Below are 21,615 nucleotides of genomic sequence, written 5' to 3'. Positions count from 1 at the left end.
TGGAGGACCAGGGTTGGGCTGTTGGGGGGTACTGGAGGACCAGGGTTGGGCTGTTGGGGGGTACTGGAGGACCAGGGTTGGGCTGTTGGGGGGTACTGGAGGACCAGGGTTGGGCTGTTGGGGGGTACTGGAGGACCAGGGTTGGGCTGTTGGGGGGTACTGGAGGACCAGGGTTGGGCTGTTGGGGGGTACTGGAGGACCAGGGTTGGGCTGTTGGGGGGTACTGGAGGACCAGGGTTGGGCTGTTGGGGGGTACTGGAGGACCAGGGTTGGGCTGTTGGGGGGTACTGGAGGACCAGGGTTGGGCTGTTGGGGGGTACTGGAGGACCAGGGTTGGGCTGTTGGGGGGTACTGGAGGACCAGGGTTGGGCTGTTGGGGGGTACTGGAGGACCAGGGTTGGGCTGTTGGGGGGTACTGGAGGACCAGGGTTGGGCTGTTGGGGGGTACTGGAGGACCAGGGTTGGGCTGTTGGGGGGTACTGGAGGACCAGGGTTGGGCTGTTGGGGGGTACTGGAGGACCAGGGTTGGGCTGTTGGGGGGTACTGGAGGACCAGGGTTGGGCTGTTGGGGGGTACTGGAGGACCAGGGTTGGGCTGTTGGGGGGTACTGGAGGACCAGGGTTGGGCTGTTGGGGGGTACTGGAGGACCAGGGTTGGGCTGTTGGGGGGTACTGGAGGACCAGGGTTGGGCTGTTGGGGGGTACTGGAGGACCAGGGTTGGGCTGTTGGGGGGTACTGGAGGACCAGGGTTGGGCTGTTGGGGGGTACTGGAGGACCAGGGTTGGGCTGTTGGGGGGTACTGGAGGACCAGGGTTGGGCTGTTGGGGGGTACTGGAGGACCAGGGTTGGGCTGTTGGGGGGTACTGGAGGACCAGGGTTGGGCTGTTGGGGGGTACTGGAGGACCAGCGTTGGGCTGTTGGGGGGTACTGGAGGACCAGGGTTGGGCTGTTGGGGGGTACTGGAGGACCAGGGTTGGGCTGTTGGGGGGTACTGGAGGACCAGGGTTGGGGGGTACTGGAGGACCAGGGTTGGGGGGTACTGGAGGACCAGGGTTGGGCTGTTGGGGGATACTGGAGGACCAGGGTTGGGCTGTTGGGGGGTACTGGAGGACCAGGGTTGGGCTGTTGGGGGGTACTGGAGGACCAGGGTTGGGCTGTTGGGGGGTACTGGAGGACCAGGGTTGGGCTGTTGGGGGGTACTGGAGGACCAGGGTTGGGCTGTTGGGGGGTACTGGAGGACCAGGGTTGGGCTGTTGGGGGGTACTGGAGGACCAGGGTTGGGCTGTTGGGGGGTACTGGAGGACCAGGGTTGGGCTGTTGGGGGGTACTGGAGGACCAGGGTTGGGCTGTTGGGGGGTACTGGAGGACCAGGGTTGGGGGGTACTGGAGGACCAGGGTTGGGCTGTTGGGGGTACAGGAGGACCAGGGTTGGGAAACACTACGAAGTGTGTCCACGATCAGCAGTCATCTGTCCATAGATCAGGCCTGTCTGTTCCTGCACTGAGGAACGGAACATCTAATTGGCTCATCCACCCCCCCCTGTAACTATTCCCCAAGTCGTTGCTATAAATGACAATGTGTTCTCAGTCAACCGGTAAAATAAAGTTTAAATAAAATACAATGTGTTCCAACAAAAACATGTTTTATTTTATTTGTACAAAGACACAAAGACATTTATAACCATCGACATTCTGCAGTGTGTAATGTTCTACTTGGGTCCCAGCATCTCATGTGGCTTGACCCACGCGTCAAACTCTTCTGCCGTCAGGTAGCCCAGCTTGATAGCGGTTTCCTTAAGGTTTCCTCCCTCTTTGTGGGCCGTCTTGGCGATCTTAGCAGCTTTGTCGTAACCTGTTGAGAAGATGGGAGAAGGAATTCAGACGTTACACTACTGAAGCGTCGTTAAGACTGATGACAAACAATGACATTCTACCTCCAGCTCTAAAACACTGAAGACCTGACCCTCAGAGAACTAAATTAAGGAACCAATAGCAGACTCTCGAAGACTATAGAGGAGGTGATATATGTGGTCGTGACAGTTGGCTGAGAGCTCCCGGGTTCTGTAATGTCCCGACAGAGAGCTCCCGGGTTCTGTGATGTCCCGGCAGAGAACTCCCGGGTTCTGTGATGTCCCGGCAGAGAACTCCCGGGTTCTGTGATGTCCCGGCAGAGAACTCCCGGGTTCTGTGATGTCCCGGCAGAGAACTCCCGGGTTCTGTGATGTCCCGGCAGAGAACTCCCGGGTTCTGTGATGTCCCGGCAGAGAACTCCCGGGTTCTGTGATGTCCCGGCAGAGAACTCCCGGGTTCTGTGATGTCCCGGCAGAGAACTCCCGGGTTCTGTGATGTCCCGGCAGAGAACTCCCGGGTTCTGTGATGTCCCGGCAGAGAACTCCCGGGTTCTGTGATGTCCCGGCAGAGAACTCCCGGGTTCTGTGATGTCCCGGCAGAGAACTCCCGGGTTCTGTGATGTCCCGGCAGAGAACTCCCGGGTTCTGTGATGTCCCGACAGAGAACTCCCGGGTTCTGTGATGTCCCGACAGAGAACTCCCGGGTTCTGTGATGGCCCGACAGAGAACTCCCGGGTTCTGTGATGGCCCGACAGAGAACTCCCGGGTTCTGTGATGTCCCGACAGAGAACTCCCGGGTTCTGTGATGTCCCGACAGAGAACTCCCGGGTTCTGTGATGTCCCGACAGAGAACTCCCGGGTTCTGTGATGTCCCGACAGAGAACTCCCGGGTTCTGTGATGTCCCGACAGAGAACTCCCGGGTTCTGTGATGTCCCGACAGAGAACTCCCGGGTTCTGTGATGTCCCGACAGAGAACTCCCGGGTTCTGTGATGTCCCGACAGAGAACTCCCGGGTTCTGTGATGTCCCGACAGAGAACTCCCGGGTTCTGTGATGTCCCGACAGAGAACTCCCGGGTTCTGTGATGTCCCGACAGAGAACTCCCGGGTTCTGTGATGTCCCGACAGAGAACTCCCGGGTTCTGTGATGTCCCGACAGAGAACTCCCGGGTTCTGTGATGTCCCGACAGAGGGAGCCACACACTAAGCCACCAGACAGAGGGGCGGACTCCCTACACACTAAGCCACCAGACAGAGGGGCGGACTCCCTACACACTAAGCCACCAGACAGAGGACGGACTCCCTACACACTAAGCCACCAGACAGAGGGGTGGACTCCCTACACACTAAGCCACCAGACAGAGGGGTGGACTCCCTACACACTAAGCCACCAGACAGAGGGTGGACTCCCTACACACTAAGCCACCAGACAGAGGGCGGACTCCCTACACACTAAGCCACCAGACAGAGGGCGGACTCCCTACACACTAAGCCACCAGACAGAGGGTGGACTCCCTACACACTAAGCCACCAGACAGAGGGTGGACTCCCTACACACTAAGCCACCAGAGGGCGGACTCCCTACACACTAAGCCACCCGACAGAGGGGTAGACTCCCTACACACTAAGCCACCAGACAGAGGGCGGACTCCCTACACACTAAGCCACCAGACAGAGGGGTGGACTCCCTACACACTAAGCCACCAGACAGAGGGGTGGACTCCCTACACACTAAGCCACCAGACAGAGGGTGGACTCCCTACACACTAAGCCACCAGACAGAGGGTAGACTCCCTACACACTAAGCCACCAGACAGAGGACGGACTCCCTACACACTAAGCCACCAGACAGAGGGGTGGACTCCCTACACACTAAGCCACCAGACAGATGGTGGACTCCCTACACACTAAGCCACCAGACAGAGGGCGGACCCCCTACACACTAAGCCACCAGACAGAGGGGTGGACTCCCTACACACTAAGCCACCAGACAGAGGGGTGTACTCCCTACACACTAAGCCACCCGACAGAGGGGTGGACTCCCTACACACTAAGCCACCAGACAGAGGGGTGGACTCCCTACACACTAAGCCACCAGACAGAGGGGTGGACTCCCTACACACTAAGCCACCAGACAGAGGGGTGGACTCCCTACACACTAAGCCACCAGACAGAGGGGTGGACTCCCTACACACTAAGCCACCAGACAGAGGGGTGGACTCCCTACACACTAAGCCACCAGACAGAGGGGTGGACTCCCTACACACTAAGCCACCAGACAGAGGGGTGGACTCCCTACACACTAAGCCACCAGACAGAGGGGTGGACTCCCTACACACTAAGCCACCAGACAGAGGGCGGACTCCCTACACACTAAGCCACCAGACAGAGGGGTGAACTCCCTACACACTAAGAAACCAGACAGAGGGTGGACTCCCTAGACACTAAGCCACCAGACAGAGGGGCGGACTCCCTACACACTAAGCCACCAGACAGAGGGTGGACTCCCTACACACTAAGCCACCAGACAGAGGGGTGGACTCCCTACACACTAAGCCACCAGACAGAGGGGTGGACTCCCTACACACTAAGCCACCAGACAGAGGGGTGGACTCCCTACACACTAAGCCACCAGACAGAGGGGTGGACTCCCTACACACTAAGCCACCAGACAGATGGTGGACTCCCTACACACTAAGCCACCAGACAGAGGGGTGGACTCCCTACACACTAAGCCACCAGACAGATGGTGGACTCCCTACACACTAAGCCACCAGACAGAGGGGCGGACTCCCTACACACTAAGCCACCAGACAGAGGGTGGACTCCCTACACACTAAGCCACCAGACAGAGGGGTGGACTCCCTACACACTAAGCCACCAGACAGAGGGTAGACTCCCTACACACTAAGCCACCCGACAGAGGGTGGACTCCCTACACACTAAGCCACCCGACAGAGGGTGGACTCCCTACACACTAAGCCACCAGACAGAGGGGTGGACTCCCTACACACTAAGCCACCAGACAGATGGTGGACTCCCTACACACTAAGCCACCCGACAGAGGGTGGACTCCCTACACACTAAGCCACCCGACAGAGGACGGACTCCCTACACACTAAGCCACCAGACAGAGGGGCGGACTCCCTACACACTAAGCCACCAGACAGAGGGGTGGACTCCCTACACACTAAGCCACCAGACAGAGGGGTGGACTCCCTACACACTAAGCCACCAGACAGAGGGGTGGACTCCCTACACACTAAGCCACCAGACAGATGGTGGACTCCCTACACACTAAGCCACCAGACAGAGGGCGGACTCCCTACACACTAAGCCACCAGACAGAGGGGCGGACTCCCTACACACTAAGCCACCAGACAGAGGGGTGGACTCCCTACACACTAAGCCACCAGACAGATGGTGGACTCCCTACACACTAAGCCACCAGACAGAGGGTGGACTCCCTACACACTAAGCCACCAGACAGAGGGGGGACTCCCTACACACTAAGCCACCAGACAGAGGGGTGGACTCCCTACACACTAAGCCACCAGACAGAGGGGCGGACTCCCTACACACTAAGCCACCAGACAGAGGGTGGACTCCCTACACACTAAGCCACCAGACAGAGGGGTGGACTCCCTACACACTAAGCCACCAGACAGAGGGGCGGACTCCCTACACACTAAGCCACCAGACAGAGGGTGGACTCCCTACACACTAAGCCACCAGACAGAGGGCGGACTCCCTACACACTAAGCCACCAGACAGAGGGGCGGACTCCCTACACACTAAGCCACCAGACAGAGGGCGGACTCCCTACACACTAAGCCACCAGACAGAGGGGTGGACCCCCTACACACTAAGCCACCAGACAGAGGGGTGGACTCCCTACACACTAAGCCACCAGACAGAGGGGTGGACTCCCTACACACTAAGCCACCAGAGGGCGGACTCCCTACACACTAAGCCACCAGACAGAGGGGTGGACTCCCTACACACTAAGCCACCAGACAGATGGTGGACTCCCTACACACTAAGCCACCAGACAGAGGGGTGGACTCCCTACACACTAAGCCACCAGACAGAGGGCGGACTCCCTAGACACTAAGCCACCAGACAGAGGGGCGGACTCCCTACACACTAAGCCACCAGACAGAGGGGTGGACTCCCTACACACTAAGCCACCAGACAGAGGGGTGGACTCCCTACACACTAAGCCACCAGACAGAGGGGTGGACTCCCTACACACTAAGCCACCCGACAGAGGGTGGACTCCCTACACACTAAGCCACCAGACAGAGGGTGGACTCCCTACACACTAAGCCACCAGACAGAGGGGTGGACTCCCTACACACTAAGCCACCAGACAGAGGGGTGGACCCCCTACACACTAAGCCACCAGACAGAGGGTGGACTCCCTACACACTAAGCCACCAGACAGAGGGGTGGACTCCCTACACACTAAGCCACCAGACAGAGTGTCTCAGTAGGACTCTACTGCAGTAGACAGACTCTGTGGTGTAGAGCAAAACATCTCATTGACAATAGTCACATTACAGTCTGGTGAATCTCAGCACTGCTGAAACGTGGGACTGTGAGTTACTGCCCTCTAGTGGTTCTGTGTGGTTAATGGCGAAAGACAGATGGATAATCAGGAGTAAACGTCAGTTGGCTTTTCATAGCCGATCATTCAGAGTATCTCTACCGCTCCTGCTGTCTCTAGAGAGTTGAAAACAGCAGGTCTGGGACAGGTAGCACGTCCGGTGAACAGGTCAGGGTTCCATAGCCGATCATTCAGAGTATCTCTACTGCTCCTGCTGTCTCTAGAGAGTTGAAAACAGCAGGTCTGGGACAGGTAGCACGTCCGGTGAACAGGTCAGGGTTCCATAGCCGATCATTCAGAGTATCTCTACCGCTCCTGCTGTCTCTAGAGAGCAGGTATCTAGAACTCGTTCATGACTTTTGGTCCCCTGCTGTATGTCCATACACTACTTTGAAGCACCTGCGTTACTACGACACATACCTATGTGTGGGTTGAGGGCTAAGACACATACCTATGTGTGGGTTGAGGGCTAAGACACATACCTATGTGTGGGTTGAGGGCTAAGACACATACCTATGTGTGGGTTGAGGGCTAAGACACATACCTATGTGTGGGTTGAGGGCTAAGACACATACCTATGTGTGGGTTGAGGGCTAAGACACATACCTATGTGTGGGTTGAGGGCTAAGACACATACCTATGTGTGGGTTGAGGGCTAAGACACATACCTATGTGTGGGTTGAGGGCTAAGACACATACCTATGTGTGGGTTGAGGGCTAAGACACATACCTATGTGTGGGTTGAGGGCTAAGACACATACCTATGTGTGGGTTGAGGGCTAAGACACATACCTATGTGTGGGTTGAGGACTAAGACACATACCTATGTGTGGGTTGAGGGCTAAGACACATACCTATGTGTGGGTTGAGGGCGAAGACACATACCTATGTGTGGGTTGAGGGCTAAGACACATACCTATGTGTGGGTTGAGGGCTAAGACACATACCTATGTGTGGGTTGAGGGCTAAGACACATACCTATGTGTGGGTTGAGGGCTAAGACACATACCTATGTGTGGGTTGAGGGCTAAGACACATACCTATGTGTGGGTTGAGGGCTAAGACACATACCTATGTGTGGGTTGAGGGCTAAGACACATACCTATGTGTGGGTTGAGGGCTAAGACACATACCTATGTGTGGGTTGAGGGCTAAGACACATACCTATGTGTGGGTTGAGGGCTAAGACACATACCTATGTGTGGGTTGAGGGCTAAGACACATACCTATGTGTGGGTTGAGGGCTAAGACACATACCTATGTGTGGGTTGAGGGCTAAGACACATACCTATGTGTGGGTTGAGGGCTAAGACACATACCTATGTGTGGGTTGAGGGCTAAGACACATACCTATGTGTGGGTTGAGGGCTAAGACACATACCTATGTGTGGGTTGAGGGCTAAGACACATACCTATGTGTGGGTTGAGGGCTAAGACACATACCTATGTGTGGGTTGAGGGCTAAGACACATACCTATGTGTGGGTTGAGGGCTAAGACACATACCTATGTGTGGGTTGAGGGCTAAGACACATACCTATGTGTGGGTTGAGGGCTAAGACACATACCTATGTGTGGGTTGAGGGCTAAGACACATACCTATGTGTGGGTTGAGGGCTAAGACACATACCTATGTGTGGGTTGAGGGCTAAGACACATACCTATGTGTGGGTTGAGGGCTAAGACACATACCTATGTGTGGGTTGAGGGCTAAGACACATACCTATGTGTGGGTTGAGGGCTAAGACACATACCTATGTGTGGGTTGAGGGCTAAGACACATACCTATGTGTGGGTTGAGGGCTAAGACACATACCTATGTGTGGGTTGAGGGCTAAGACACATACCTATGTGTGGGTTGAGGGCTAAGACACATACCTATGTGTGGGTTGAGGGCTAAGACACATACCTATGTGTGGGTTGAGGGCTAAGACACATACCTATGTGTGGGTTGAGGGCTAAGACACATACCTATGTGTGGGTTGAGGGCTAAGACACATACCTATGTGTGGGTTGAGGGCTAAGACACATACCTATGTGTGGGTTGAGGGCTAAGACACATACCTATGTGTGGGTTGAGGGCTAAGACACATACCTATGTGTGGGTTGAGGGCTAAGACACATACCTATGTGTGGGTTGAGGGCTAAGACACATACCTATGTGTGGGTTGAGGGCTAAGACACATACCTATGTGTGGGTTGAGGGCTAAGACACATACCTATGTGTGGGTTGAGGGCTAAGACACATACCTATGTGTGGGTTGAGGGCTAAGACACATACCTATGTGTGGGTTGAGGGCTAAGACACATACCTATGTGTGGGTTGAGGGCTAAGACACATACCTATGTGTGGGTTGAGGGCTAAGACACATACCTATGTGTGGGTTGAGGGCTAAGACACATACCTATGTGTGGGTTGAGGGCTAAGACACATACCTATGTGTGGGTTGAGGGCTAAGACACATACCTATGTGTGGGTTGAGGGCTAAGACACATACCTATGTGTGGGTTGAGGGCTAAGACACATACCTATGTGTGGGTTGAGGGCTAAGACACATACCTATGTGTGGGTTGAGGGCTAAGACACATACCTATGTGTGGGTTGAGGGCTAAGACACATACCTATGTGTGGGTTGAGGGCTAAGACACATACCTATGTGTGGGTTGAGGGCTAAGACACATACCTATGTGTGGGTTGAGGGCTAAGACACATACCTATGTGTGGGTTGAGGGCTAAGACACATACCTATGTGTGGGTTGAGGGCTAAGACACATACCTATGTGTGGGTTGAGGGCTAAGACACATACCTATGTGTGGGTTGAGGGCGGTGACCAGCATCAAGGACTCGTTCATGAGTTTGTTGATCCTGTCGATGTTCGCTTCGATGCCCACCACACAGTTATCAGTGAAGGAGACTGAGGCGTCCCCCAGCAGCCTGGCTGAGTTCAACACGTTCTTGATCTGGGAGGAGGAGGAGAGAGGTGGAGTTACAGTATGACTGAGAACTGGCTGAGTTCAACACTTAATCTGGGAGGAGGAGGAGAGAGGTGGAGTTACAGTATGACTGAGAACTGGCTGAGTTCAACACTTAATCTGGGAGGAGGAGGAGAGAGGTAGTTACAGTATGACTGAGAACTGGCTGAGTTCAACACTTAATCTGGGAGGAGGAGGAGAGAGGTGGAGTTACAGTATGACTGAGAACTGGCTGAGTTCAACACTTAATCTGGGAGGAGGAGGAGAGAGGTGGAGTTACAGTATGACTGAGGCCTCCCCCAGCAGCCTGGCCGAGTTCAACACTTAATCTGGGAGGAGGAGAGGTGGAGATACAGTATGACTGAGGCCTCCCCCAGCAGCCTGGCCGAGTTCAACACTTAATCTGGGAGGAGGAGAGGTGGAGTTACAGTATGACTGAGGCCTCCCCCAGCAGTCTTGCTGAGTTCAACACTTAATCTGGGAGGAGGAGGTGGAGTTACAGTATGACTGAGGCCTCCCCCAGCAGCCTGGCCGAGTTCAACACTTAATCTGGGAGGAGGAGAGGTGGAGATACAGTATGACTGAGGCCTCCCCCAGCAGCCTGGCCGAGTTCAACACTTAATCTGGGAGGAGGAGAGGTGGAGTTACAGTATGACTGAGGCCTCCCCCAGCAGCCTGGCTGAGTTCAACACTTAATCTGGGAGGAGGAGAGGTGGAGTTACAGTATGACTGAGGCCTCCCCCAGCAGCCTGGCCGAGTTCAACACTTAATCTGGGAGGAGGAGAGGTGGAGTTACAGTATGACTGAGGCCTCCCCCAGCAGCCTGGCTGAGTTCAACACTTAATCTGGGAGGAGGAGAGGTGGAGTTACAGTATGACTGAGGCATCCCCCAGCAGCCTGGCTGAGTTCAACACTTAATCTGGGAGGAGGAGGAGAGAGGTGGAGTTACAGTATGACTGAGGCCTGGCTGAGTTACCCACTTAATCTGGGAGGAGGAGAGAGGTGGAGTTACAGTATGACTGAGGCCTCCCCCAGCAGCCTGGCCGAGTTCAACACTTAATCTGGGAGGAGGAGAGAGGTGGAGTTACAGTATGACTGAGGCCTCCCCCAGCAGTCTTGCTGAGTTCAACACTTAATCTGGGAGGAGGAGGTGGAGTTACAGTATGACTGAGGCATCCCCCAGCAGCCTGGCTGAGTTCAACACTTAATCTGGGAGGAGGAGAGAGGTGGAGTTACAGTATGACTGAGGCCTCTCCCAGCAGCCTGGCTGAGTTCAACACTTAATCTGGGAGGAGGAGAGAGGTGGAGTTACAGTATGACTGAGGCCTCCCCCAGCAGCCTGGCTGAGTTCAACACTTAATCTGGGAGGAGGAGAGAGGTGGAGTTACAGTATAACTGAGGCATCCCCCAGCAGCCTGGCTGAGTTCAACACTTAATCTGGGAGGAGGAGAGAGGTGGAGTTACAGTATGACTGAGGCATCCCCCAGCAGCCTGGCCGAGTTCAACACTTAATCTGGGAGGAGGAGAGAGGTGGAGTTACAGTATGACTGAGGCATCCCCCAGCAGCCTGGCTGAGTTCAACACTTAATCTGGGAGGAGGAGGAGAGAGGTGGAGTTACAGTATGACTGAGGCCTCCCCCAGCAGCCTGGCTGAGTTCAACACTTAATCTGGGAGGAGGAGAGAGGTGGAGTTACAGTATGACTGAGGCCTCCCCCAGCAGCCTGGCTGAGTTCAACACTTAATCTGGGAGGAGGAGGAGAGAGGTGGAGTTACAGTATGACTGAGGCATCCCCCAGCAGCCTGGCTGAGTTCAACACTTAATCTGGGAGGAGGAGGAGGAGAGGTGCGGTGAAACTGGCCTATTGGCATCGTCTCAGTCCGCGGTGAAACTGGCCTATTGGCGTCGTCTCAGTCCACGGTGAAACTGGCCTATTAGCGTCGTCTCAGTCCACGGTGAAACTGGCCTATTAGCGTCGTCTCAGTCCAGGGTGAAACTGGCCTATTAGCATCGTCTCAGTCCAGGGTGAAACTGGCCTATTAGCATCGTCTCAGTCCAGGGTGAAACTGGCCTATTAGCATCGTCTCAGTCCAGGGTGAAACTGGCCTATTAGCGTCGTCTCAGTCCACGGTGAAACTGGCCTATTAGCGTCGTCTCAGTCCAGGGTGAAACTGGCCTATTAGCGTCGTCTCAGTCCAGGGTAAAACTGGCCTATTAGCGTCGTCTCAGTCCAGGGTGAAACTGGCCTATTAGCGTCATCTCAGTCCACGGTGAAACTGGCCTATTAGTGTCGTCTCAGTCCACGGTGAAACTGGCCTATTAGTATTGTCTCAGTCCACAGTGAAACTGGCCTATTAGTATCATCTTAGTCCACGGTGAAACTGGCCTATTAGTATCGTCTCAGTCCACGGTGAAACTGGCCTATTAGTATTGTCTCAGTCCACAGTGAAACTGGCCTATTAGTATTGTCTCAGTCCACAGTGAAACTGGCCTATTAGTATTGTCTCAGTCCACAGTGAAACTGGCCTATTAGTATTGTCTCAGTCCACAGTGAAACTGGCCTATTAGTATTGTCTCAGTCCACAGTGAAACTGGCCTATTAGTATTGTCTCAGTCCACAGTGAAACTGGCCTATTAGTATTGTCTCAGTCCACAGTGAAACTGGCCTATTAGTATTGTCTCAGTCCACAGTGAAACTGGCCTATTAGTATTGTCTCAGTCCACAGTGAAACTGGCCTATTAGTATTGTCTCAGTCCACAGTGAAACTGGCCTATTAGTATCGTCTCAGTCCACAGTGAAACTGGCCTATTAGTATTGTCTCAGTCCAGGGTGAAACTGGCCTATTAGTATTGTCTTAGTCCAGGGTGAAACTGGCCTATTAGTATTGTCTTAGTCCAGGGTGAAACTGGCCTATTAGTATTGTCTCAGTCCACAGTGAAACTGGCCTATTAGTATTGTCTCAGTCCACGGTGAAACTGGCCTATTAGTATTGTCTCAGTCCAGGGTGAAACTGGCCTATTAGTATTGTCTCAGTCCAGGGTGAAACTGGCCTATTAGTATCGTCTTAGTCCAGGGTGAAACTGGCCTATTAGTATTGTCTTAGTCCAGGGTGAAACTGGCCTATTAGTATTGTCTCAGTCCACGGTGAAACTGGCCTATTAGTATTGTCTCAGTCCAGGGTGAAACTGGCCTATTAGTATTGTCTTAGTCCACGGTGAAACTGGCCTATTAGTATTGTCTTAGTCCAGGGTGAAACTGGCCTATTAAATTGTCTTAGTCCAGGGTGAAACTGGCCTATTAGTATTGTCTCAGTCCACGGTGAAACTGGCCTATTAGTATTGTCTCAGTCCACAGTGAAACTGGCCTATTAGTATTGTCTCAGTCCAGGGTGAAACTGGCCTATTAGTATTGTCTCGGTCCACAGTGAAACTGGCCTATTAGTATCGTCTCAGTCCACAGTGAAACTGGCCTATTAGTATTGTCTCGGTCCACAGTGAAACTGGCCTATTAGTATCGTCTCAGTCCACAGTGAAACTGGCCTATTAGTATTGTCTTAGTCCAGGGTGAAACTGGCCTATTAGTATTGTCTCAGTCCACAGTGAAACTGGCCTATTAGTATTGTCTTAGTCCAGGGTGAAACTGGCCTATTAGTATTGTCTCAGTCCACAGTGAAACTGGCCTATTAGTATTGTCTCAGTCCAGGGTGAAACTGGCCTATTAGTATCGTCTCAGTCCACAGTGAAACTGGCCTATTAGTATCGTCTCAGTCCAGGGTGAAACTGGCCTATTAGTATCGTCTCAGTCCACGGTGAAACTGGCCTATTAGTATTGTCTCAGTCCAGGGTGAAACTGGCCTATCAGTATTGTCTTAGTCCACGGTGAAACTGGCCTATTAGTATCGTCTTAGTCCAGGGTGAAACTGGCCTATTAGTATTGTCTCAGTCCACTGTGAAACTGGCCTATTAGTATTGTCTTAGTCCACAGTGAAACTGGCATATTAGTAACGTCTTAGTCCACAGTGAAACTGGCATATTAGTAACGTCTTAGTCCACAGTGAAACTGGCCTATTAGTATTGTCTTAGTCCACAGTGAAACTGGCCTATTAGTATTGTCTCAGTCCAGGGTGAAACTGGCCTATTAGTATTGTCTTAGTCCACTGTGAAACTGGCCTATTAGTATTGTCTTAGTCCAGGGTGAAACTGGCCTATTAGTATTGTCTCAGTCCAGGGTGAAACTGGTCTATTAGTATTGTCTCAGTCCAGGGTGAAACTGTCCTATTAGTATTGTCTCAGTCCAGGGTGAAACTGGCCTATTAGTATTGTCTCAGTCCACGGTGAAACTGGCCTATTAGTATTGTCTTAGTCCACGGTGAAACTGGCCTATTAGTATTGTCTTAGTCCACGGTGAAACTGGCCTATTAGTATCGTCTTAGTCCACGGTGAAACTGGCCTATTAGTATCGTCTTAGTCCACGGTGAAACTGGCCTATTAGTATTGTCTTAGTCCACGGTGAAACTGGCCTATTAGTATCGTCTTAGTCCACGGTGAAACTGGCCTATTAGCATTGTCTTAGTCCGGGGTGAAACTGGCCTATTAGTATCGTCTCAGTCCGGGGTGAAACTGGCCTATTAGCATTGTCTTAGTCCGGGGTGAAACTGGCCTATTAGCATTGTCTTAGTCCGGGGTGAAACTGGCCTATTAGTATTGTCTCAGTCCAGGGTGAAACTGGCCTATTAGTATTGTCTCAGTCCAGGGTGAAACTGGCCTATTAGTATTGTCTCAGTCCAGGGTGAAACTGGCCTATTAGTATTGTCTCAGTCCAGGGTGAAACTGGCCTATTAGTATTGTCTCAGTCCAGGGTGAAACTGGCCTATTAGTATCGTCTTAGTCCACGGTGAAACTGGCCTATTAGCATTGTCTTAGTCCGGGGTAATATCAGTTCTTACCATCATTGGCTTGAAGACGTTAAGCTCAAAGTGTCCGTTGCTTCCTCCGATGGTCACAGCCACGTTGTTCCCCATCACCTGGGCTGCTACCATGGTCATGGCCTCACACTGGGTGGGGTTAACCTTCCCTGGAAGACAACCATCACACACAGTTACAACCCCATGGTTACGGCCTCACACTGGGTGGGGTTAACCTTCCCTGGGAGACAACCATCACACACAGTTACAACCCCATGGTCATGGCCTCACACTGGGTGGGGTTAACTTTCCCTGGAAGACAACCATCACACAGTTACAACCCCATGGTCACGGCCTCACACTGGGTGGGGTTAACCTTCCCTGGAAGACAACCATCACACAGTTACAACCCCATGGGTCAAACACACAGTTAAACCCCCATGGGTCAAACACACAGTTAAACCCCCATGGGTCAAACACACAGTTAAACCCCCATGGGTCAAACACACAGTTAAACCCCCATGGGTCAAACACACAGTTAAACCCCCATGGGTCAAACACACAGTTAAACCCCCATGGGTCAAACACACAGTTAAACCCCCATGGGTCAAACACACAGTTAAACCCCCATGGGTCAAACACACAGTTAAACCCCCATGGGTCAAACACACAGTTAAACCCCCATGGGTCAAACACACAGTTAAACCCCCATGGGTCAAACACACAGTTAAACCCCCATGGGTCAAACACACAGTTAAACCCCCATGGGTCAAACACACAGTTAAACCCCCATGGGTCAAACACACAGTTAAACCCCCATGGGTCAAACACACAGTTAAACCCCCATGGGTCAAACACACAGTTAAACCCCCATGGGTCAAACACACAGTTAAACCCCCATGGGTCAAACACACAGTTACAACCCCATGGGTCAAACACACAGTTACAACCCCATGGTCAAACACACAGTTAAACCCCCATGGGTCAAACACACAGTTAAACCCCCATGGGTCAAACACACACAGTTAAACCCCCATGGGTCAAACACACACAGTTAAAACCCCATGGGTCAAACACACACAGTTAAAACCCCATGGGTCAAACACATACAGTTAAAACCCCATGGGTCAAACACATATTAGTTAAAACCCCATGGGTCAAACACATATTAGTTAAAACCCCATGGGTCAAACACATATTAGTTAAAACCCCATGGGTCAAACACATATTAGTTAAAACCCCATGGGTCAAACACATATTAGTTAAAACCCCATGGTTAAAACACATATTAGTTAAAACCCCATGGTTAAAACACATATTAGTTAAAACCCCACGGTTAAAACACATATTAGTTAAAACCCCACGGTTAAAACACAGTTAAAACCCCACGGTTAAAACACAGTTAAAACCCCATGGTTAAAACACAGTTAAAACCCCATGGTTAAAACACAGTTAAAACCCCATGGTTAAAACCCATATTAGTTAAAACCCCATGGTTAAAACCCATATTAGTTAAAACCCCATGGTTAAAACCCATATTAGTTAAAACCCCATGGTTAAAACACATATTAGTTAAAAACCCCATGGGTTAAAACACATATTAGTTAAAAACCCCATGGGTTAAAACACATATTAGTTAAAAACCCCATGGTTAAAACACATATTAGTTAAAACCCCATGGTTAAAACACATATTAGTTAAAACCCCATGGTTAAAACACATATTAGTTAAAAACCCCATGGTTAAAACACATATTAGTTAAAAACCCCATGGTTAAAACACATATTAGTTAAAAACCCCATGGTTAAAACACATATTAGTTAAAACCCCATGGTTAAAACACATATTAGTTAAAACCCCATGGTTAAAACCCCATGGTTAAAACACATATTAGTTAAAAACCCCATGGTTAAAACACATATTAGTTAAAAACCCCATGGTTAAAACACATATTAGTTAAAAACCCCATGGTTAAAACACATATTAGTTAAAAACCCCATGGTTAAAACACATATTAGTTAAAAACCCCATGGTTAAAACACATATTAGTTAAAACCCCATGGTTAAAACACATATTAGTTAAAACCCCATGGTTAAAACACATATTAGTTAAACCCCCATGGTTAAAACACATATTAGTTAAACCCCCATGGTTAAAACACATATTAGTTAAACCCCCATGGTTAAAACACATATTAGTTAAACCCCATGGTTAAAACCCCATGGTTAAAACACATATTAGTTAAAAAACCCCATGGTTAAAACACATATTAGTTAAAAAACCCATGGTTAAAACACATATTAGTTAAAAACCCCATGGTTAAAACACATATTAGCTAAAACACATGATGGTTAAAACCAACAGTCGACGACCCCTTGGTTAAAACACATGTTGGTTAAAAGCAACAGTCGACGACCCCTTGGTTAAAACACATGTTGGTTAAAACCAACAGTCGACGACCCCTTGGTTAAAACACATGTTGGTTAAAACCAACAGTCGACGACCCCTTGGTTAAAACACATGTTGGTTAAACCAACAGTCGACGACCCCTGTCGGCCTTTTCCCCCTGCTGGATATACTGTTGTCATTTACTGTTACAAACTGTTCTATTTGTGCAAATAAACTAAACAAAGTCCAAGGCAGAGCTGTAACGTTACACCGGCTCCAATCACAACCGGTTGGAATCCTACAACACGACAGCTGAACAGAGGTCAACATGACAGCTGAACAGAGGTCAACACGACAGCTGAACAGAGGTCAACACGACAGCTGAACAGAGGTCAACACGACAGCTGAACAGAGGTCAACACGACAGCTGAACAGAGGTCAACACGACAGCTGAACAGAGGTCAACATGACTTCTGAACAGAGGTCAACACGACAGCTGAACAGAGGTCAACAAGACTTCTGAACGGAGGTCAACACGACAGCTGAACAGAGGTCAACACGACAGCTGAACAGAGGTCAACATGACAGCTGAACAGAGGTCAACAAGACTTCTGAACGGACGGTAAACACTGGACAGCACCACTTTCAAGGCTCTCAAACATGTCAAGACTGTCTTCAGTAGAAACTGTTCTGTAATCAGTCCGATCCCTTCATGTCAAGACTGTCTTCAGTAGAAACTGTTCTGTAATCAGTCCATCAGTCCGATCCCTACATGTCAAGACTGTCTTCAGTAGAAACTGTTCTGTAATCAGTCCGATCCCTTCATGTCAAGGTCATCTTCAGTAGAAACTGTTCTGTAATCAGTCCATCAGTACGATCCCTTCATGTCAAGGCTGTCTTCAGTAGAAACTGTTCTGTAATCAGTCCATCAGTCCGATCCCTTCATGTCAAGGTCATCTTCAGTAGAAACTGTTCTGTAATCAGTCCATCAGCACGATCCCTTCATGTCAAGACTCTTCAGTAGAAACTGTTCTGTAATCAGTCCATCAGCACGATCCCTTCATGTCAAGGCTGTCTTCAGTAGAAACTGTTCTGTAATCAGTCCATCAGCACGATCCCTTCATGTCAAGGCTGTCTTCAGTAGAAACTGTTCTGTAATCAGTCCATCAGTACGATCCCTTCATGTCAAGGCTGTCTTCAGTAGAAACTGTTCTGTATTCAGTCCATCAGCACGATCCCTTCATGTCAAGGCTGTCTTCAGTAGAAACTGTTCTGTATTCAGTCCATCAGTACGATCCCTTCATGTCAAGGCTGTCTTCAGTAGAAACTGTTCTGTAATCAGTCCATCAGTACGATCCCTTCACGTCAAGACTGTCTTCAGTAGAAACTGTTCTGTAATCAGTCCATCAGTACGATCCCTTCATGTCAAGACTGTCTTCAGTAGAAACTGTTCTGTAATCAGTCCATCAGTACGATCCCTTCACGTCAAGGCTGTCTTCAGTAGAAACTGTTCTGTAATCAGTCCATCAGCACGATCCCTTCATGTCAAGAGCGTAGGATCCTTACCCTTTGAAATCCTCTAGAAGTATTTGTCAACATGTTATTGTGCGGCTGTCTGAATAAAGGCAGGTTGTGGGTAGCCAGAGAGGTAGTCTGAATAAAGGCAGGTTGTGGGTAGCTAGAGAGGTAGTCTGAATAAAGGCAGGTTGTGGGCAGCTAGAGAGGTAGTCTGAATAAAGGCAGGTTGTGGGTAGCTAGAGAGGTAGTCTGAATAAAGGCAGGTTGTGGGTAGCTAGAGAGGTAGTCTGAATAAAGGCAGGTTGTGGGTAGCTAGAGAGGTAGTCTGAATAAAGGCAGGTTGTGGGTAGCCAGAGAGGTAGTCTGAATAAAGGCAGGTTGTGGAGAGGTAGTCTGAATAAAGGCAGGTTGTGGGTAGCTAGAGAGGTAGTCTGAATAAAGGCAGGTTGTGGGTAGCTAGAGAGGTAGTCTGAATAAAGGCAGGTTGTGGAGAGGTAGTCTGAATAAAGGGAGGTTGTGGGTAGCTAGAGAGGTAGTCTGAATAAAGGCAGGTTGTGGGTAGCTAGAGAGGTAGTCTGAATAAAGGCAGGTTGTGGGTAGCCAGAGAGGTAGTCTGAATAAAGGCAGGTTGTGGAGAGGTAGTCTGAATAAAGGCAGGTTGTGGGTAGCTAGAGAGGTAGTCTGAATAAAGGCAGGTTGTGGGTAGCTAGAGAGGTAGTCTGAATAAAGGCAGGTTGTGGGTAGCTAGAGAGGTAGTCTGAATAAAGGCAGGTTGTGGGTAGCTAGAGAGGTAGTCTGAATAAAGGCAGGTTGTGGGTAGCTAGAGAGGTAGTCTGAATAAAGGCAGGTTGTGGAGAGGTAGTCTGAATAAAGGCAGGTTGTGGGTAGCTAGAGAGGTAGTCTGAATAAAGGCAGGTTGTGGGTAGCTAGAGAGGTAGTCTGAATAAAGGCAGGTTGTGGGTAGCTAGAGAGGTAGTCTGAATAAAGGCAGGTTGTGGGTAGCTAGAGAGGTAGTCTGAATAAAGGCAGGTTGTGGAGAGGTAGTCTGAATAAAGGCAGGTTATGGGTAGCTAGAGAGGTAGTCTGAATAAAGGCAGGTTATGGGTAGCTAGAGAGGTAGTCTGAATAAAGGCAGGTTGTGGGTAGCTAGAGAGGTAGTCTGAATAAAGGCAGGTTGTGGGTAGCTAGAGAGGTAGTCTGAATAAAGGCAGGTTGTGGAGAGGTAGTCTGAATAAAGGCAGGTTGTGGGTAGCTAGAGAGGTAGTCTGAATAAAGGCAGGTTGTGGGTAGCTAGAGAGGTAGTCTGAATAAAGGCAGGTTGTGGAGAGGTAGTCTGAATAAAGGCAGGTTGTGGGTAGCTAGAGAGGTAGTCTGAATAAAGGCAGGTTGTGGGTAGCTAGAGAGGTAGTCTGAATAAAGGCAGGTTGTGGGTAGCTAGAGAGGTAGTCTGAATAAAGGCAGGTTGTGGGTAGCCAGATAGTATAAAGACCATCTCCTGCTGAAGTAGAGGTCAAGGAGGGGGAAGAAAAGGCCTGGACAAAAATACGTCTTGAAACCTGCTCTGTTATAACAGTTAGGTGGGGTCATGTAGCTCTGTTATAACAGTTAGGTGGGGTCATGTAGCTCTGTTATAACAGTTAGGTGGGGTCATGTAGCTCTGTTATAACAGTTAGGTGGGGTCATGTAGCTCTGTTATAACAGTTAGGTGGGGTCATGTAGCTCTGTTATAACAGTTAGGTGGGGTCATGTAGCTCTGTTATAACAGTTAGGTGGGGTCATGTAGCTCTGTTATAACAGTTAGGTGGGGTCATGTAGCTCTGTTATAACAGTTAGGTGGGGTCATGTAGCTCTGGTATAACAGTTAGGTGGGGTCATGTAGCTCTGTTATAACAGCTAGGTGGGGTCATGTAGCTCTGTTATAACAGCTAGGTGGGGTCATGCAGCTCTGTTATAACAGTTAGGTGGGGTCATGCAGCTCTGGTATAACAGCTGGGAGTTAGGTGGGGTCATGTAGCTCTGTTATAACAGTTAGGTGGGGTCATGCAGCTCTGTTATAACAGTTAGGTGGGGTCATGCAGCTCTGTTATAACAGTTAGGTGGGGTCATGCAGCTCTGGTATAACAGCTGGGAGTTAGGTGGGGTCATGTAGCTCTGTTATAACAGTTAGGTGGGGTCATGCAGCTCTGTTATAACAGTTAGGTGGGGTCATGCAGCTCTGTGCCACTTAGCTAATGCCGGACCACTGGGACAGATAGATGGCATAGTACCCAAGTTATTGTGTTCCATGGCATGTCCAAATACTGTTCACTCTTTCAGATCTCCTTCACTACTTTAATAATGTCTCCTTAATAATGTCTATATATCCTGCATTACTCATCTCATATGTATATACCGTATTCTATACTATTCTACTGTATCTCAGTCTATGTATTACTCATCTCATATGTATATACCGTATTCTATACTATTCTACTGTATTTTAGTCTATGTATTACTCATCTCATATGTATATACCGTATTCTATTCTATTCTACTGTATTTTAGTCTATGTATTACTCATCTCATATGTATATACCGTATTCTATACTATTCTACTGTATCTCAGTCTATGTATTACTCATCTCATATGTATATACCGTATTCTATACTATTCTACTGTATTTTAGTCTATGTATTACTCATCTCATATGTATATACCGTATTCTATTCTATTCTACTGTATTTTAGTCTATGTATTACTCATCTCATATGTATATACCGTATTCTATACTATTCTACTGTATTTTAGTCTATGTATTACTCATCTCATATGTATATACCGTATTCTATACTATTCTACTGTATCTTAGTCTATGTATTACTCATCTCATATGTATATACCGTATTCTATACTATTCTACTGTATCTCAGTCTATGTATTACTCATCTCATATGTATATACCGTATTCTATACTATTCTACTGTATCTTAGTCTATGTATTACTCATCTCATATGTATATACCGTATTCTATACTATTCTACTGTATCTCAGTCTATGTATTACTCATCTCATATGTATATACCGTATTCTATTCTACTGTATCTTAGTCTATGTATTACTCATCTCATATGTATATACTGTAATCTATTCTATTCTACTGTATCTCAGTCTATGTATTACTCATCTCATATGTATATACTGTAATCTATTCTATTCTACTGTATCTCAGTCTATGTATTACTCATCTCATATGTATATACTGTATTCTATTCTATTCTACTGTATCTCAGTCTATGTATTACTCATCTCATATGTATATACTTTATTCTATTCTACTGTATCTCAGTCTATGTATTACTCATCTCATATGTATATACTGTATTCTATACTATTC

The 21,615-nt window shown here is 49.3% G+C and overlaps 1 protein-coding gene and 2 long non-coding RNA genes across 6 annotated transcripts in view; 2 read left to right on the top strand and 1 right to left on the bottom strand.

Moving 5' to 3' along the window:
- Positions 1-1,625: 1,625 nt before the first annotated feature.
- LOC129843448 (fumarate hydratase, mitochondrial-like) overlaps positions 1,626-21,615 on the bottom strand; it is a 50,520-nt gene continuing 30,530 nt past the window's right edge. The window contains exons 9-11 of the mRNA XM_055912161.1: positions 14,376-14,503; positions 9,265-9,418; positions 1,626-1,851 (exon numbers count right to left, since the gene is read on the bottom strand). Coding sequence (XP_055768136.1) covers positions 1,709-1,851; positions 9,265-9,418; positions 14,376-14,503 — 425 coding nt within the window. The 3' untranslated portion in view covers positions 1,626-1,708. The remainder of the gene's footprint in view (positions 1,852-9,264; positions 9,419-14,375; positions 14,504-21,615) is intronic.
- LOC129843450 (uncharacterized) lies at positions 9,574-10,096 on the top strand. The gene is made up of 3 exons (XR_008757852.1): positions 9,574-9,634; positions 9,921-9,994; positions 10,067-10,096. It is a non-coding gene; the product is annotated as an uncharacterized LOC129843450 (long non-coding RNA).
- LOC129843449 (uncharacterized) lies at positions 18,300-19,571 on the top strand. 4 transcript variants are annotated; one of them, XR_008757851.1, is made up of 4 exons: positions 18,300-18,396; positions 18,443-18,579; positions 18,618-19,299; positions 19,376-19,571. It is a non-coding gene; the product is annotated as an uncharacterized LOC129843449 (long non-coding RNA). The 4 variants fall into 4 exon arrangements; XR_008757849.1 differs by having other exon boundaries at positions 18,443-18,734; positions 18,773-19,299; XR_008757850.1 differs by having other exon boundaries at positions 18,443-18,829; positions 18,868-19,299.

Source organism: Salvelinus fontinalis, unplaced genomic scaffold, assembly GCF_029448725.1.
Source record: "Salvelinus fontinalis isolate EN_2023a unplaced genomic scaffold, ASM2944872v1 scaffold_0137, whole genome shotgun sequence".
NCBI classification, from domain to species: Eukaryota; Metazoa; Chordata; class Actinopteri; order Salmoniformes; family Salmonidae; genus Salvelinus; species Salvelinus fontinalis.
Note: the sequence above shows the minus strand (reverse complement) of the source record. Positions and strands in the feature narration are given on the sequence as shown.